This window comes from Mesoplodon mirus, assembly GCF_964341445.2.
Source record: "Mesoplodon mirus genome assembly, chromosome: X".
Lineage (NCBI taxonomy): Eukaryota > Metazoa > Chordata > Mammalia > Artiodactyla > Ziphiidae > Mesoplodon > Mesoplodon mirus.
Window position 1 is genome coordinate 18,227,772 of NC_138981.1, and position 18,969 is coordinate 18,246,740.

The window sequence follows — 18,969 nt, forward strand, 5'->3', positions numbered from 1 at the left end:
CTGCTTCAGTTTTGTGAATAATTACAATCGATCTGTTTTATAGGATCATATTTTTGCTGACTATATCAGATTTTTAAGAAAAGCTATACATATAAATTCTTAAATCTATCAGAAGAAAATTCCACATCACCTTTGATTTCTTTGTGTTACTTCGTGCTTCGAGTGCTTTAAAAATGACTTCCATTTTCTGCTTTTAGACAGAAGGCAGCTGCTAATGTTTACAGAAAATAACTCCAGTTGATTGGGCTCTCTTAGCACGAGAAAATGGAATTTTAAAATCTTACTTCACAATCATAGGACGAACAGAACTTGTACAGGGTACCCTTCAGAAGCCACATGCAGTTGTTAAACAATGTGTTCTTTGTTCCTCACAAGTCAATAATAAAAGAGCTATACCATCCCCTGGGTGTGCAATGAAATTAATGTTTTTAAACATTTTAAACATTAAAATGACTATAAATTTATCCTAATAAATGAATCCAAATGAGCTTTTCTTTAAGGAATCCCATTAGTTATTCAAATTCATGAACTGCCAACCATAATTTGTGACACCACCAGTTTTGAACATAAAAGTCACAATCTGTGGGCAGAGGGCACAGCATTTAATATATTTAATGTACTCTTTCTAGACACCTCTAGGTTTTTAAAGTTGTTTTGGTTCTTGTGATGGTGGTGGTGGTGGTGGTGTGCGAGGGCATTGTGTGTGTGTGTGTGTGTGTGTGTGTGGTTGACGGTATGAAGAGGAGATCAAACCACAAGAGAAAACATGGGATTCTGCCCAGTTTTGGAGACTGTCACATTCCTTAGGGATTTTGATTACCAAAGTAATCACTGTCACCAAAGAATGACAAAAACTTGTGTTGCCTGTTGCAATGGACTGAATGTTTGTGTCCTTCCAAAATTCATATGTGAAAATCCTACCCCCCGCTGTGATGGTACTGGGAGATAGGACCTTTGGAAGGTGATTAGGTCATGAGGGTGGAGCTCTCATGAACGGGGTTAGTGTCCTTCTAAAAGGGACCCCAGAGAGCTCTCTCACCCTATTTCCTCCATGTGAGGACACAATGAGAAGTTGGCAGTCTACAACCCCGAAGAGATCCCTCATCAGAACCTGACCATGCTGGCACCCTGATCTCGGGCATCCAGCCACCAGAAATGTGAGAAATAAATTTCTATTGTTTATAAGTCACCCAATCTATGGCGCTTTGTTTTAGCAGCCCCACATGACTAAGACATCTGTTTATCCTTGTTTGGTTTATAACTCATCATCAGAGCATACACGTAAAGGCAGGGATCCCGTGCTGTCAGGACACCCTCGCCATGGCTGGCCACTCACTTGGGATATGGTAACAGTCTTTGAAGTTTTCTTTGACGCGTCCACTCCTCTGTGTGCAAGCGAAACGTGTTCTTCTTTATCTTCTTCAGGACTTGGGGAGTCAAAGATATCAGGGCTTGAAAGGGAAGACTGGATAAAGCCAAAAGAAAATGCTCTTGTCAGAATTACACCCTAGCTGACATAGCTTTTGTTAACATAATGCAGTGTGCCTTTCAAAGCACTTGACACTTCTATTTTGTTTGTCTCCTCATTATAACCATGAGGCAGAAAGTGTGCTATTATCTGTGTGCTAGAGAGAGTGGCAGAACTGGGACTAAGATTTCCTAGACCAGGGATCTTTCTTTCTATGCGATCTTTCCACTGATGCCCGTTGGTCATTTCATCCATGTGAGCATCTGTCACCCATCTTTTCCTGCTCAGAGCCTCTCTCTTTTTTGTAAACATTTGCTGCCGTGTGCCAAGCACTCAGCTTGGTACTGAACTTAACAGTGACATGCCAGACATGGTCCCTGCTCTCACAGGGTTGACAGTCCAGTGGGGAAGGACACACAGGTAGAGAGGAAGCTGCCTCTAACCTGCCTCTCCTCCATTCCCTCCTGATCCTTTTCCAGAACCACCAGGTCTATTGCATAGTGAAGTGTCTAAAAGGACTTGTCTGAGAGGAAACCATTTCCGGGGGCAAAGGATCACTACCCTTGTGGATCAGTGACCAGCGTTTCTGCAGCCCCAGAGAACAGCCCTGCCTGCCAGCACAGCAAGCTCACGTCTAATTTGGTGCCTGCTGCTAAAACGCTGCCCTCATTGCTGTGGACAATCATTATCCATTTTGGATTCCATCTTTGCTAAGGTGTACTTACAGAATGGCAGCATCTCTTGGTAAAATATGGGGATAACACTCCTACTCTTTCTGCCTCGCTGTGAAGATCAAAAGCTGGATGAATGTAAACCAATTCACTGGAATCACTTGGTCAAAAATGATTACTGTACTAGAATTTCCCTATTTTAGGACAAAGCAGAGGAAAATAAGAGTTCCCGTGGCAAGGAATCTTTTTAAACGAAGAATCTTCCAGAGATATCTTTAGGTGAGCTCATATTCAGCCTTACCTCTATGCCTTCTATCCCTGTGGTGGGAAAACAGTCATATTTAGAATCACCGCTTGGCACCATTATAGAAAAAAATCACACTTACAAATACTGTTTGTTTTCTTCTGTTTACTTACTAAGCAATACATGTAGGGAATTTCAAAGCAATGTTTTAAAATGAAAAGGTCTTGTTTGTTAATCTTCACTTAATCTGAAAATCCAATTACCTAGAATAACACCCACCTCCAACCAAGCTTTCTTTTAATCTAAGCATAACTACCTTACAATGTCTGTATCCTTTCATTTTGAGATTTTATTCCAAAGGCAGTTTCCTCCTACACAACCTATGATTCATGAGCTGCCAATCAAAGCTTGCTCTTTGAATTTGATAAACATAAACAGCTCAAATTAGGTTGAGAGGCCCCAGGATGGGGAGTCATGACTAATCTATTTCCTCGATCATTCCCTCCAATGGCCTTTTAGGAATATGTCCATATCCACCAATCCCATTTTGCTATGAAAAACCTACAGGTGCTAACAGGAAGAAGAGTAAACATGAATTCAATGTACATATCCATATGGGGATGGATAGGAATGAAGGGAAGCGAGTACAGTAACTATACTTCTTTAAAGCACAAATGTTCCCTGCTGTTCTAAGTCCACGAGTAAAACTGTTCCATATCAAATGTCAAACTTTGAGCCACCATTGCCATAAGCTTCCTGTGGTCAGGGACCATGTACCTCTTATTCCCAGTTGCAGCCTTGGTACCTGGCACAGAGCTTAGCCTATAGGAGATGCCCATCAGTATTTGTTGAATGAGTGAATGAATCAATGGGTAATCTAAAAGTGCAGAGAAGATGACATGCCTTTACCAGATCTCCCCCAAATATATACAAACTCCCAGACGTGGGATGTAGGGACCAAGGGTGGGATGGGGGTGGTAATTCAAATTTCTCTGTGTTTAATTCTGATGCCTCAAGGCCCTCTAGATCTTGAAAAGTTAGGAAGGATTTGGAGGGGAAACAAAAATGATGAAGGATTTATAGAGAAGATATGGGAGGTAGGCTTAAAAATTTAAATACAGAGATACTAAGAAGCAATTAAATAGGCTGTGTGTTTATGAGGTGTTTGGGAAGGTGCGGAGAGGTGAGAGGGAAAGGGGAAAGAAGGTGGTATTGACACAGTACTCTATATAAGAGTGAAAAAGTAAGCCACTGTTTCAAGTCTTTCTCCCCCAAAGATGGCAATACACGGATATGTTTCCTACAAAGAGGAAAAATAGGATGACTCAAACCACACTTCCAGACCCAGTGGATATGAGGGAAGACGTTCAAAGGAAGTGGCATTCTTTTTCTTCTAAATGATGATCCCTCAGGTAGAGTTAGTAGAAAGTGTCCTGGGAAACCTGAAAAAGGTTAATTCCCTGGTATCTGGGTGAAGGTCCTAAGGCCTTAGTCCTGCATTCCCAGCAAGGACAAGGCAATTTGATATATAGAGATAAATAGATAGACAGACAGAGATATACACACACACATACACTGCTTGCAGAAGCACCAAGATTCTTCTACAATGACATTCACTTCAGTGTTTATGATGAATGGAAACAACATAAATGTCCAGTGACAGCGCACTGGCTAGATAAATGCTCATATATTCCCAGGCTAGAACTCTAGGCAGCCATTCACTGTGACGTGACGGAAGGATGTGTAATGACAGGGGAAAGGTGTACAATGTAAGGGGGAAATGCAACTTCTAAAGCCACGTGTTCTGTGTGATCCCATTTTTGAAGAAATAAAGGATATACAGCAAGAGGTTAACAGTTCTTAGCTTGGGGGAGCAGGATTACTTACTTCTATTACTTTCTTCTTTATGCATTTCGTGCTTCAAATTTGGTACAATAAATGTGTTACAGGTTTCTAATAAGAAACAAAGTTATTCAAAATGACCCAAACAAAAACTTCTATGGGTTATCCGGAGCGTTCTGACTGTTGTCTCCTGCACGACCAGGTGCCTCGTATGTTTAAAACCCATCTCCTAAAGGTCTGTGCGGGGCTCCGTGGAGGGATGCCAAGGACGGGGCTTTGAGAGAAAAAGGCTGGGCCACTGCCAAGTGCTGTATAGCGGCAGATCCCTTTCTTTCTTTCTTTTTTTTTTTTTTTAAGTAAAGTTCTCTTTTGTTCACAGACCAAACCAGCCTTGCTCTCCTTTCCCACCAGAAGACATGCCATTTTGTTCTTACCAATTTCATTTCGGGTTCAAACAAGAATCCGTCTGGAAGGAGAGAGAAGGAAAGTGGGACTAGGGGTTCCCCACCTCGCTGGCAGATACACAGAGAACAAAAAGGAAGAAACACTGCTTGATTCCAGAAGACTCTCAAATCACTTCTGGTCAGCAGCGTATCTCATGAGCTCCCTCTCCCAGCGTGTCCTCAAATCAGCTGCTTGCAGAACAGTCCTTAGCTAGAGTCCCCGATCTTCCCTGCCTTCCAGCTGTCGGGAAGCGAGGAGGCACTTACGGACGTCAGGGACTGGGATGGAGGCCTCCTCCCCGTGGCTTTCGGTCTGCTTGTGGTTGGGTGACTGAGTTTCTCAGTAGATGACACCACGGAATCAAACCCTTCTAGGTCTAAAACAAAAGTAAAACAGGTTTTTTAAAGAGCATCAACAGGAGTAAGGGAAGGTTCTTATACCATGCCATAAGCACCTCTTTTCCTTAATCATCATCCTTTAGGTCTGGATTACGCTTCATCATTTATGAAGGCTGTTTACACCCTTTGGTTATCCCATCGACGTGATTCAAACTGAGTGAAAGAAATCACCTCCTCCTCGGTCTAACAAGCTATTATGGAGGAAAGAGAAACGTGATTCTTCTCTCCCCCTTCAACAGCTGTATTCATAAATCTTTAAATGCTACAGAAAGATGAGTAAAGGAGGAATCCTCTCTCTTCCACAAATCCAAGTCCATTTTGGTAGATGAAACATTCTTTCAGTCACAGTACAATAAGCAGTTATCTCAAGGTACAATATCCTTGCGCAAGTGAATGCCGGTCGTTGATTCCAGAAGACAAGAGAGGGCAGCCTCCTTCTCTGGCTGTACCGCAATACTCTGACCACCACCCTACCATTAGATTCTTAACCCCCTGGAGATGGAGAGCAAGCTTCTGTTTCTCCAGATGACTCACAGAGCCCCGTACCATTCTGTGTCCAGAAGCATTGCTCAATGGAGACAATATCTTCTTCAGTCATCAGTCTGCTCACTCACTCACTCACTCCATTATGACTGAGCAACTACTCTGTGCCACACACAGAGCTAGATACTAAGGCTACCCCAGTGAGCATGGCAGAAACGAGCCTGTCCTCAGAGGGCTCCCATCTCTGTGACTGACATCTCAGATGAATGGAGCATCTTTCAGCCAGATCGTCACTGCACCTGGCATGTGTCCAGGAGGAAGGCCTTTGTCTTCACTTTGCCACCTCCTTCAACAAACGATCAGGCCAAGGGAGTCACCTGGTCCTACAGAGTTCTGGGGGTTTACAAACCAAGTGTAGATCTGTGTATCATGCACAGAGGGATGGCTGGCAGATAGGGGCAGACCCTGAGACTCATTACGGGTGGTGAATGGGGACACGCCATCTCTTCCTGCCAGGGAGACTGCTTCATTCGCCATGCCAGGCGTGGCCTTCCCAAGCCACTCCCATTCTCCCTCCTAACAGAGCCCCGGTTTTGTTTCAGGGCAATGTGCCCAGCAGAGGCACGTCTGGTCTAAGCCAGTGATGGCAATCCTGTTCCTCTTTGCCTGTGATTGGTTTAGAGGTAGCCATGTAGCCCGATTTGGATCACTGAGAAATAAAAGGAAGTCTACTGAGAGCCACTGGGAAAGAGGTTTCCTCTCTGTCTAGAGAGAGGCAAGTGAGGCGAAGGTCATTTGTGTTGCTGCTTCCTCTTCCCTCCTGCTTGGGAAGCTGTTGTGTAAGAATAGGATGCCTGGAGCTGTGGATAGGTTTAGTGTCCTTATAAGAAGAGAAAGAGACTAGTGCCCCCTCACCTCCTCCATTTGAGGACACAGTAAGAAGACAGTGCCTGTGAACCCAGAAGAGGGCCCTCAACAGACACAGCATCTGCTGGTGCCTTGAACTTGGCCTTCACAGCCTCCAGGACTGTAGGAAATACATGTCTGCTGTTTAAGTTCTGTTATGACAGAACTGGCAGACTAAGACAGGCATGAATTCTGAGCTAGGTTGTCTGGGTTCAACTCCAGCTCCACCACTAGCCGCCACCTGTGTATCTGGCACGTTTCTAGCCTCTTCCTGTCACTTCTTGCGGCAGTAGTTTTCAGCCTTTTTCCTGCCATTGTGCAAATGACTAACACGTGAGATGGATGCTCTTGGAGATCTTGAGGATAGCAGAGCAAAACAAATGGGAAGAGCTTGGGTGACTGACCGCCCCAGTGAGCCACTCACCCACCCTGAATGACCAAGTGTCCAGGCTTCTCACCGTGTGAAGTGAATAGCCCCCTGTTATTTCAGCTAATTTTAGTCAGATATTCTTTATTTGCAACTGCAAACATCTTAAACTGCCATAATTGCAAATATGCTGGCTCAGGACAGAAAAGATAAAAATGATGTGTGTTTTTCTTCCCTCCTTATTTTGGGGAGAGCTCTTTTGTTGAGGGGTATCATACACGGTCTGGCCGTGTGACAGCTTTATTCTGTTAATGAACAGTCAGGTGTTGTCTGCAAACTACTTCCTTTAGTGGAAATATGCAAAACCAAGCACAAGTCACTGGTCAGGACAAACCATTACATTACACCTGGGATTATATTACATGACTTTATTTCAGCACCTGGTGAATGAATAATTACTCAATATGAACTCATTTTATCAGGGCAAAGCAACTGTAACCAAAGGTTAACTCTCTGAAGAGACAGCACAAGAAAGGTATCAGTGGTGCTCTGAGGCCAAGGAGCCAATCAGCATCCAGCACCAGAGCGAGGCTCCTGAAAAGGGCCCCATCTGGCCAGCCAGTTCAGAGAGGCTCGGGACAGGCCTCTCTAGAGCCGTTCACTGGCCTGACCCTCTCAGGAGCCTTCCCTTTAAGAGAATCTTATTTTCCTAAAAGATTCCCCTTGAGACCCCACCCGAGGACTCGCCTCTACCAACTCCATGTTGTTTGAAATTGAAATTCCCAATTACACACTTGGATTGATGCCAAAAGGCATTATCTGACATTAATGTCCCCCCAGTTAATTTTTTAAAATCGACTTTTCTCTAATTACAAAAGTAATACGTGCACAATGTATAATTTTTAAAAGCCATAAAATGGTAACAACAAAACAAAGTCAACTATAATCTTGCCACACCAAGACGAGTACTATTACTATTTTGGTATATTTCCCTTCAGGCTTTTTTCTATAAATAGATAGCCTAGTTCACATGATATGTAGTATTTCATTCTGCTTATTTCACTAAACGTTATATGCCATGACGCTAAAAATCCTTCATAAATATTTTGATTGTTGTAGAATCTTCTATTGCATTGCAATTCATGATTTAGTGAATCAATCCCCTATCGTTGGGTAATTGTTTTCAAATCATTCCCCCTCTCTCTGTTCTTTTTTTTTTTAATTAAGGAAAAGTGCTTCACAAATATACTTGCATGCACTCTACATCCGGTGAGTTTAGCAGGTTCCCCAGCTGGGCCCTGGAAGTAAGGAATAAGACCCAGGGCAGGGAGGTCTGCTGGTGGGAAGGTTGGTATGAGGGGGGTGGACGACATGAAGCACACGGGGCTGGGGAGGGGGTGTGCCAGTGCCGAGGGCCTTGGCTGGGCACTGCCAGGGGCTGAGACCGACCACCTAGGTCATGGCTCCATCCTGGAAACAGAAGCCAGCTCAGGAGGCAAAACCGGAGCAGGCTGAAGTGATGAAAGAACAATTAAAGGCCTGCTGGCTCTGGTTCTCCACCTTGGCTGCAGAGTGGAGCCATCTGGACAATTAAAAAAAAAAAAGGCTCCTGCCTGGATCCCACCCTGGGACTGACTGGATTAGTCTGGGGCGCCGTCTAGGGCAGGGCAGGCTCTCCGTCTCCCCAGGTTTATTAGTTTGTTAGTAGCAGCCACGTGCAGAAGCGCTGCTCCAGAAGAGGCTGGGGGTGGGGAGGGACAAGCCAGGACTTGACCACGTGGAGGAGAGGAGAGGGCGCCGGGGCTGAGGGCCATCGGGTGAGCGGCAGATGTCCCAGGGCCGGGCCCGGTGAGGCATCAGCAGCAAGGCCCCCTGCCGACCTGGTGTGTGAGCAACAGAGGCGATCAAGTGGCAACCAAAGGCTTGGGTGACCACTGGTGACAAGTCAGAAACACGGCGGCTGGAGAGAGAAGGAGGCACTCGAGGGGGCCGAGCATGCAGAGCGGGGCAGGGGAGGGGAGCAGATGGGATGGCCGCAGGCCCCCCTTAAGATGGACTCAGCACATCCCCTGGTGTGCAGCGACAGACAAGGTCGCACCCCGGAGACCTCTGCTGGACTCCATCTGGGCTCCCTCCCCACCCTCCTGGGCCCCCTGAAATAGTGAAGTCCCAGGGGGAGCTGAGGGTTTGACAACGTGTGAGACAGGGGTCCCTCCTAAATCACACGTTCCAAATGACTCAGAGGTGGCCTGGTGCCTGTGTGACGCACTTAGGCTGTGAGCCCCAGGAGGGCAGGGACCCATCCCTGCACTCTCATAGACTAGCGCCTTCCTGGGGCAAACGTGCTCGACATTCTGTGAATGAAGGAACAAATGAACACGCCCACGAATGAACCAACTCTCTCGAGAAAGAACTCTGATTGCAGGCGTGCAGCTTACAGAGGTGGCTGCTAGCGGGCAATGAGGCAGAAGCTTCGGGGTGGAAGGCAGCCTTCTATGCCAGGGCTGCAGAGAAAGCCTGGCTGGCCCAGTTCGTTTCACTGGCTGAGGTCTGCACTAAAAAGCCCTGAACATGCTGAAGCCTGGCCGCACTCAGCGAGCACACTCAGCCAGAGTCTCCACGACAGATGGCCCAGAGGACTGCCTCATCTCTGTCACTCAAAAGTAAGAGGAGAGGGACTTCCCTGGTGGCCCAGTGGTTGGGAATCCGCTTGCCAGTGCAGGGGACACGGGTTCGAGCCCTGGTCCGGGAGGATCCCACATGCTGCGGAGCAACGAAGCCTGTGCTCTGTGACTGCTGAGCCTGCGCTCTAGAGCCCGTGAGCCACAACTACTGAGCCCGCATGTCACAACTACTGAAGCCCGCGTGCCTAGAGCCCATGCTCTGTGGCGGGAGAGGCCACTGCAGTGGGAGGCCTGCGCAAGGCAGTGAGGAGTGTCCCCCCGGCTTGCCGCAACTAGAGAAAGCCCGCGCGCAGCAACAAAGACCCAACACAGCCATAAACGAATGAATGAATGAATGAATGAATAAGTAAGTAAGTAAGTAAGTAAATAAATAAATAAAAGAGTAAGAAGGGGGCCGAGTCCTGCAGGGGAGCCGCACTCTTAACCTCCTCATGCAGGCTCAGCTACATTGAACTTTCTACACTTGAGCTCATAAAAAACACTGTGGGGAAACAACAAACAAAACCAAAGTGCCGGAAAGAAAAAGACGCACCAAGGATGAGGTCACTTGATGAAACGGGAACCTCAGACCTTGAACTTCGACTCACTTCTGCTTTCTGACAGCGAAGGGGGAAACTCTTCAGCACTGTAATGTAAATTTTCAATGGCACAGAGCGTGCTCTCATGACTGTGGTCGCAGTAGCTGAGATTAAGGCAGAATTTCCATGACTAACCTGTTGTGGTGCAAAGAAAATGTCCCAATTTTCATGGTAGTTTTGAAATGAGTCAGGCTGAAACTTGATATGAGCTTTCTCGCCTGGCTAGGAATTTTTCCCCTTAATAAAAAATGGTTTTAATGCCCATAAGCCAATCCAAAACTCTGAACTGGCAAATACTGGGTATTTTTTAAAAGTTAGTTTCATAAGGATGAGAGGCCCTTGGCTCTTCTGATACTTGGAAGACGAACCCTCTGCAGACATACAGGGATAATTCATGTTGGACACAGAGTCGGCTTGGAAAGGCCTTTGACTCTTCATGGCACACAGAGTTGCCCATTTTCCATGAATTTCAGTCACAGCCTATTTAGTTCAATTAGAAAATGTGGGCTCATTTTCCATCAATGGGAGGGATGGTACCAGTGACCACAGGTGACCTAAAACACATCCACTGAAAACCCGGAGGAGAAACAGTCAAAAGTCTGAGATGGGCCAGCTGTCACCAAAGGAACTGCTTGTGAGCTCCTAAATGGCTCTGTTTATTTATTGTAGCTCGCTGCCCTGGGCTTGAGAACGAGTCCTAGAATGGAAGTTTCCTACATTTGAAGCCTGGCATTGTCGCTCCTTGCCAGTATCTCTGGAAACCACCTCATCTCCTGCATGTCTCTGTCAAGGGTCCTTAAGTCTGCTGGAACTTCTTGCTTGGAACCACTGTAATGGATTTCTCACTCCAAGTCCTGTACCACTCCACAGGCTGGCTACCACCAGAGAGAGATGTGTAAAGTGCAGATCTGAGTACGTCCCTTCACTGCTTCAAGTCCTTCCTGAGTGCCAACGAAATCCCAGTGCCTTAGCATGGCCAGCACGCCTCTGTCCCTTGGTTGACTTCCTCCTCTCCCCTCCCCCTCCTTTCCTCCCTTCCCCTGGAGACATCAAGGCTTGGCTTGGCAACTAAGACCTCTTCCAAGAATGCAGACTGCACCCTAAAACTGACCTGAGCACTCCCTAGACACTCATCACACCAATCTCTGCATTTAGCACCCTGAACTAACAGTCCTTGCTGACCTATCTGTCTCCCTTACCCGCCAGGGAAGAAGCCGTGGCTCTTATCTCTGTTTTTCCCAGGCCTAGCATCATACATGGCTTGCAGTGAGCGTTCAAGAAACGATTATTGAATAAATGAACAAACAACCTTTCTGGGCTTCAGTTTTCCCACGAGAAAAAAAGGAGAGAGTTATCTGAGCTATCAGCTTTGCAGGGTTATTCTTTTGTAAATGAGAGATTATGTGAAAACCCTTTCAAATCACGAAGGTAGAATTTTGTTTTCAGACACCATTGATGGAGTTGTGGGATTTGGGAGCAGAGATTTAAGAGCAACTCTAACTCTTAAAAAAAAAACCCGTGAACAAAATTTTCTTTTTAAGATTTAAGATGAGAAAACCCTAAACCCACAGGGCCACAGGTACCTTCTCTACAATGAAGAAGCATCTCAAGGTAGTCTGGAAAGGAGGAAATCTCACCCTGCATGTAAATCCTTTGACTAGTGCGGAAAATCTGTGCAGGCTACAAAGATGGGCCCATAATTAGGGGTCAGTGAACACCTGTGTTAGCTGAGTCACCAACTGAAAAATTCTCATTTGAGCAATGATTAGATTCTGCAGGAAAATAAGCCCTCCAAAACATGTATGGATATAGCAGATTTGCTGCTATGTTTTCATTTATCAACCAGGTGTGAAGTTTTCAAGACACAAGCTGCTGGGAGTAAACAAGTTTGGGCTACCGGTCAGCCACCCGACTCCTCCACCCCTTCACACGCGTGTGCTCATTCAATCCTCACAAAAACCCATGCCGCGCAGGCTACTCTATTCCATAGAGGGAGAGATGGAAGGTCAGAGGTTAGACAACTTGAACAAGGTCACAATCAGAAAATGGCAGGGCTCACACTCAGATTCATGCTGGTGGAATTCTTTCCACTACAGAGCACTGGACAGACAGCAGGAACCTTTGACCTTCCTTCTTAGCCAACTGATACTGAATTCTGAGAATTGTTTCTACATCAAGAACAAGAAAAGATGCCAGGAAATGTAGTGTGTGTGTGTGTGTGTGTGTGTGTGTGTGTGTGTGTGTGTGTGTGTGTGAAGAAACCACTCTATGTTCTGATAACAAGCTGCCTTTGATCTATTTTATTAAAATGTGTTTTTAAAAGGACCAAAAAGCGGGCTGGCTTCTTTAAAGAAATCTCTGGCAAGAAGTGTAAGGTGTTAGGCAAGTAAAGGAGGAATGCTTGGCGATTCAGTACAAAGCAATTTTTACATGGAAACTTGTAGCTCAAGAATAAGAGAGGGAGATAGAGTTTATTTACTCATTCACTTAATCAAACATTTATTAAATATCTACTGTGTGCCGGGCATAGTGAAAGTTCTGAGAATAAAAGTACAATCACTTTATATCAGCACTATCCATTAAAACTTGCTGTGAAAGATCCTTTTTGACCCACTTCCTAGAGAAATGGGAAAAAAACCCCAACAAATGGGACCTAATGAAACTTAAAAGCTTTTGCATAGCAAAGGAAGTCATAAACAAGATGAAAAGACAACCCTCAGAATGGGAGAAAATATTTGCAAATGAAGCAACTGACGAAGGATTAACCTCCAAAATTTACAAGCAGCTCAATATCAAAAAAAAAAAAACACAAACAACCCAATCCAAAAATGGGCAGAAGACCTAAATAGACATTTCTCCAAAGAAGATATACAGATTGCCAACAAACACATGAAAGGATGCTCAACATCACTAATCATTAGAGAAATGCAAATCAAAACTACAATGAGGTATCACCTCACACCAGTCAGAATGGCCATCATCAAAAAATCTACAAACAATACCTGCTGGAGAGGGTGTGGAGAAAAGGGAGCCCTCTTGCACTGTTGGAGGGAATGTAAATTGATACAGCCACTATGGAGAACAGTATGGGGGTTCCTTAAAAAACTAAAAATAGAACTACCATATGACCCAGCAATCCCACTACTGGGCATATACCCTGAGAAAACCATAATTCAAAAGGAGTCATGTACCAAAATGTTCACTGCAGCACTATTTACAATAGCCTGGAGATGGAAACAACCTAAGTGTGCATCAACAGATGAATGGATAAAGAAGATGTGGCACATATACACAATGGAATATTACTCAGCCATAAAAAGAGACGGAATTGAGTTATTTGTAGTGAGATGGATGGACCTAGAGTCTGTCATACAGAGTGAAGTAAGTCACAAAGAGAAAAACAAATACAGTATGCTAACACATATATATGGAATCTAAAAAAAAAAAAGGTTCTGAAGAACCTAGGGGCAGGACAGGAATAAAGACGCAGATGTAGAGAATGGACTTGAGGACACAGGAGGGGGAAGGGTAAGCTGGGATGAGGTGAGAGAGTGGCATGGACATATATACACCACCAAATGTAAAATAGATAGCTAGTGGGAAGCAGCCGCATAGCACAGGGAGATCAGCTCGGTGCACTTTGTGACTACCTAAAGGGGTGGGATAGGGAGGGTGGGAGGGAGACGCAAAAGGGAGGACATATGGGGATATATGTGTATGCATAGCTGATTCACTTTGTTATACAGCGAAAATTAACACAACCTTATAAAGCAATTATACTCCAATAAAGATGTTAAAAAAAAAACTTGCTGTGCTGACGGAACCAGCTATATCTGTATTATCCAATATAGTACCACTGGCCCCATGTGGCTACTGAGCACACGGAATACAGCTAAGTGTGATGATTTAAATTAAATTAAATTTAAATAGCCACATGGGGCTAGTGGCAATGAAGATCTCTAACGTGATCCTACATCACACTATTTCTTCTCATATATGCTCAGTTGCTTCATTCAGTCCATATTTCCTAAGTGAGTCCTATGAGCCAGGCTCTGGGCTAGGCATGGGGGGGGGGCGGAATGCAGTGATGAACAAAACAGCCATGGTCCCTGCCCCATGGAGCTCAGAGCTCCCTGAGAGGGACAAAATTTTACAGACATAATTACAAATTCTGCTAGCTACTATGAGAGACAGGTAAAAGATGAAATTAGCAATGATAGCATGGTGACCTAATTTAGATCAGCAGAAGGGGTCTGGGAAGGAGTTGGTACGCATCTTAACTGAAGTCTAGCGCTGAGAAGTGAAGAGTTTCACGTGCATCCATAGCAAGCAGTGTTAAGGGGTAAAAGTAACATTTCAGTTTTGTATTCTTTTTTTTTCTTCTGATATTGGCTACTCATTTTTTTATAACATCTTTATTGGAGTATAAATGTTCTTCAGAACCTTTTTTTTTTCAGATTCCATATATATGTGTTAGCATACGGTATTTGTCTTTCTCTTTCTGACTTACTTCACTCTGTATGACAGACTCTAGGTCTATCCACCTCACTACAATTAACTCAATTTCTTTTCTTTTTATGGCTGAGTAATATTCCATTGTATATATGTGCCACATCTTCTTTATCCATTCATCCGATGATGGACACTTAGGTTGCTTCCATGTCCTGGCTATTGTGAATAGAGCTGCAATGAACATTTTGGTACATGTCTCTTTTTGAATTATGGTTTTCTCAGGGTATATGCCCAGTAGTGGGATTGCTGGATCATATGGTAGTTCTATTTGTAGTTTTTTAAGGAACCTCCATACTGTTCTCCATAGTGGCTGTATCGATTTACATTCCCTCCAACAGTGCAAGAGGGTTCCCTTTTCTCCACACCCTCTCCAGCATGTATTGTTTGTAGATTTTTTGATGATGGCCACTCTGACTGGTGTGAGGTGATACCTCATTGTAGTTTTGATTTGCATTTCTCTAATGATTAGTGATGTTGAGCATCCTTTCATAAACATTGCTCACTACAGGCCCAAATTTGCTATTGAAAATGATTTAGTAAATAAATAATGTATTTATTAGAAATCAGACTTACGCTATCATTCACAGGAATGTAAATAGGCACAGCCTTTTTGTAATGCCGTTTGGCAATATCTATTACAAAATGTAAATGTGCACACCTTCAGATATTCCGCTTCTAGAAGTTAACCCACAGCAATGTTTGTGTACGTATAGAATGACATATTTATGAGGCCAGTGGTGTTCAAACTGTTTACCAGTGTACCTCCTAAAATAAATTTAAAAAACTATGTACTCCCCCCCACAGGTTAAGTTGACATCTAAAATTTTACACAGGTTTTAGTCACAAAGGATATAATTTCTGCTATATTCTAAATATTGATATTTTAAAATATAACTATTGCTGTCTTGAATATATTCAATATAAATTTGAATACCACAGCAATTTAATGACCGCCACCATCCACTTTTAAGAAATCATTAATAAGCTTTTCTCTAACAGTTGGAAATTCTGAATCATTCCTTTCCCTCTTTGAATTCATATTTCCATCATAGTTCCACCACTGAATTTTATTCTAACATAATGTTTTATGCTTTTGTTAATTTTGTCCATTGTTAATTTTTTCATCTTTTTCTGCTGTAAGAGCATGTACATAAATTGAAAATTATAACTTTTTCATTTCCTGAAATCATAAGGCTCTAGGTGTAAAAATTACTTTTTTCTGGATTGAGTTATCCTTACAATTATTATTACTATGCAAATGATCAAAACATATGTATACACACACTACTCATTTTGATAAGGAATTTAATAGCATGACAAAGTAGAATTTTATTGGGCTTCTCCCCAAATCACTTCATTTGTATTTGTATGACTCTTATCACCAGAATGACACGGTTTGGTATCGATTCTATTCCTATTTTTCATTTTATAGATGTAAGTGCCAAGAAACTTTGTTAACACAAAAATAAGTAGATAGGAATGGAAAGAATTTTGTTATCACAATGTCACTTAATTCCGTGAAGTCCTTCCAAGTTACATACCAAAAATCAGACAGTGGTCTAGCATCATCGAGAACTATCTTTAACTATCTATCGATGAACAACTCAGTGGGTGCCTCCTTCAATTTTGATGGAAGCAAAGAATTAGAAACCAACCGACTTGTAAAAGGAGCTTTTGTCCAGTCAATATAGAGTCTTTCAGTTTCTCAAGTCTAACACCAATCTCAGAATTGTCTCTGAGTTTGCACCAGGGGTTTTTATACCCCTGGAGCAGGCAAGAGATTGACTGTGCCGTGTGAGGTGGGAGAGGGTGAATGGGAAAGGGGAGTGAGAAAGGAAAAGCAGCATGGCACCAGGGCTCTCAGGAGATGAGTTGGAAGAAAGAGCACATAAGAAGATGAGGCACTGTCCATGGCCTGAGAAGTCTCCCTGGTCCCCCAAGGTTCATGTCGTCCTATTTGCAGATCACTGTCCTAGGGTGATCTTTGCAGCATTGTTCCTAGTGAATTGGTTACAGTAGAGTCATGCAATGGAATATCATGTAGCCTTTAAAAGTATAAGGTTGACCTACGTGACTTATGTGGAAAGATGTCTAACATACATTATTTAGTACAAAAGAACAAGTGTGGACTAGAACTGTATTGTATTAACATGATCACATTTTTAAAACATCCAACCATCCATCCATCCATCCATCCAGTCACAGAAACACTTCTAAAGGTGTGTACAACAAATTAACAGTGATTACCTCAGGGAGAGGCTGAGATACCAGGGGACTTTCACATTCTAACTTCCTGAGTTCTTTCATTTTTTGAAAGTGAGCGCCTTTTCCCTTTGTAATTGGGGGGTGGGGAGCAGCTCTTTAATATAAAAAGCCAACTGAGCAAATCATATGAAACGATATCCTATACAGCTGTCAAAATCTCAGCTGATTTACGTTACGTGTTCAAGAACTTTCCTATTTTCCAAGAACAGTAGTCACGGCATGAATGTAGGTTGATACTTGGTTCTTCTCTCTATCTGAACTGCAGCTGTACCAACTACAACTCAGAAAGCGCCTGTTTTGTCTCAGCCACGTCACACCATGTCTATATTTTACAACAATCTTCTGAGGTAGGTGGGCATTAGTAACTAAACCTGTCATAAAGAAGAGGAAAATGGAGCTGAGACTCACTCAACCTGGACTGCAGAGCTAGGAACTCAAATCTGAAGCCACCCGAAGAACTGGTATGCATTCACAACAAAGTTATCCCCAATGCATACATAAAGTGCCAAGAAAAAGAAGGTCAACATTGCGAGTCTCCCAGTAAGCCAAATGTGTCCAATTTTTAAATTGGAGATTATATCCTTTCTACCAGGCGATGGCATTTCTTTTTTAAAATGTGCTTCATTAGTAAAATAAAAACCAGCAGTCCCTCAAATTAAAAGGCTTTTTTGGGGGGGCGGAGGTTGGGGGTAAGTGAGCCTGGGAAATTCCAAAGATCATGCACCACCCCAGGAGAAAGGACTCACGCCTGGGGAGGTGGAGAGTGCCACTACAGGGCATCGGGAAGCTAAAGAAAGATTCTCTGGCTTGAAATCAGGCCTCCCTGTTCACTGACACCTCATCTTTAGCTTGTCACCACCAGATCCAGCTTCCTTCTAATGGGGCCCCCAACCTCACTCCGCAAGTGCTCATCACTTTTCTCATTTAATGAACCAAAGGCAGTGGGAAGCAGAGTGGGCTGAGGTTCCCAGACCATGCCCTAGCAAGAGTCCATGGCTAGAAGGAGTCTGATGACTCAACTTTCCTCCTTAATAAAGGGTAGTTTGTCTGCAGTGCTTTTAGTATGACAAAGGGGTACTTGAGCATGGTTTTCTGGCAGGTTGTGTATCCCTCTGGATATTTACACGTCAAAGAGAAGCCATACCAGGGCTCTGCCAATCCCTGAATCCACAGCCAGTGGGTGGAGGGGGCATCACAGGCCAAGTAAATGCCACGTGCAACCTGAGAGCTGACTGTCACCTGTTCCCTTCTTGCTTCCACATTCATTCGCAGCTCAGAGGCCTCAGTGGGGCCCACTGCGGATGTAACACAGGTTACTACATACGTCTCTTTGCTGTGTATAGACTACTTTGAACCCACTAGGTGTCCCTCTGCATTTGTATTCTTAAAGCTGAAAATGGTCTCAGAGTGTAGCAAAAGCAGAGGTGTTTAAGCAGCTGGGCTGAATGAAGAATGCCACGGCCCTGACCACAGAGAGGGAGGCGACCAAAATACCAGGGGAGGGCACACCACCCCTGCACACAGGTGAGCTTCTGGGGCTGGCCACAAGTCCACACAGCTAGTGGGCACTGTGACCCTCTCCAAGCCAAGACCCATCTGAAGGATGCTTGCTGCACACCCAAATGCCCCCCACCCAATCTCACCAGTCACTCACTCTTGCTCAGGGCAGGCTGATGGCTGTGAGTGGCTTGGGCAGGATGGCACTGTTCGCTCTCTGTGTTTTAGAATAATTCACACCCCCAGATACATCACCTCCAGGAGGTTATGCAACACTTATGATCGTCACCCCCACTTGGATCTGTTTAACATCCACCTGTGTTTCTACAGTTGTCATGAAACTTTTCTTACTGGTACTTTGAATGTTTATTGCTTTTGTGCTTATTGGATGTGATGGGGTAAACGTAGTTTGTGGAACCCATCAAAACTAAGCACGAACATAATCAATGCGACAGACTGCCAAGGCCAGGATTGCCCTGTTGGGGCCAAGCAGGCAGAGGTGAGCACCTCAGTTTTGGTCTGGACCGATGTTTCTAACTGTGAAGATCTGTCCATGGAACCCTGACAGAGCAGACTCTCGGAAGTGCTGAGAAGGGCAAGGGCTTGCCAT

At 44.2% G+C, this 18,969-nt stretch overlaps 1 protein-coding gene across 7 annotated transcripts in view; it reads right to left on the bottom strand.

Moving 5' to 3' along the window:
* The window catches only part of SH3KBP1 (SH3 domain containing kinase binding protein 1), a 345,258-nt gene that overhangs the window by 8,353 nt on the left and 317,936 nt on the right, over nt 1-18,969 (bottom strand). For all 7 annotated transcript variants that reach the window (XM_082609983.1, XM_082609979.1, XM_082609980.1 and 4 more), the window contains 2 exons: nt 4,936-5,045; nt 1,337-1,465 (listed from right to left, as the gene is read on the bottom strand). In XM_082609983.1, the coding sequence (XP_082466109.1) occupies nt 1,337-1,465; nt 4,936-5,045 (239 nt within the window). The remainder of the gene's footprint in view (nt 1-1,336; nt 1,466-4,935; nt 5,046-18,969) is intronic.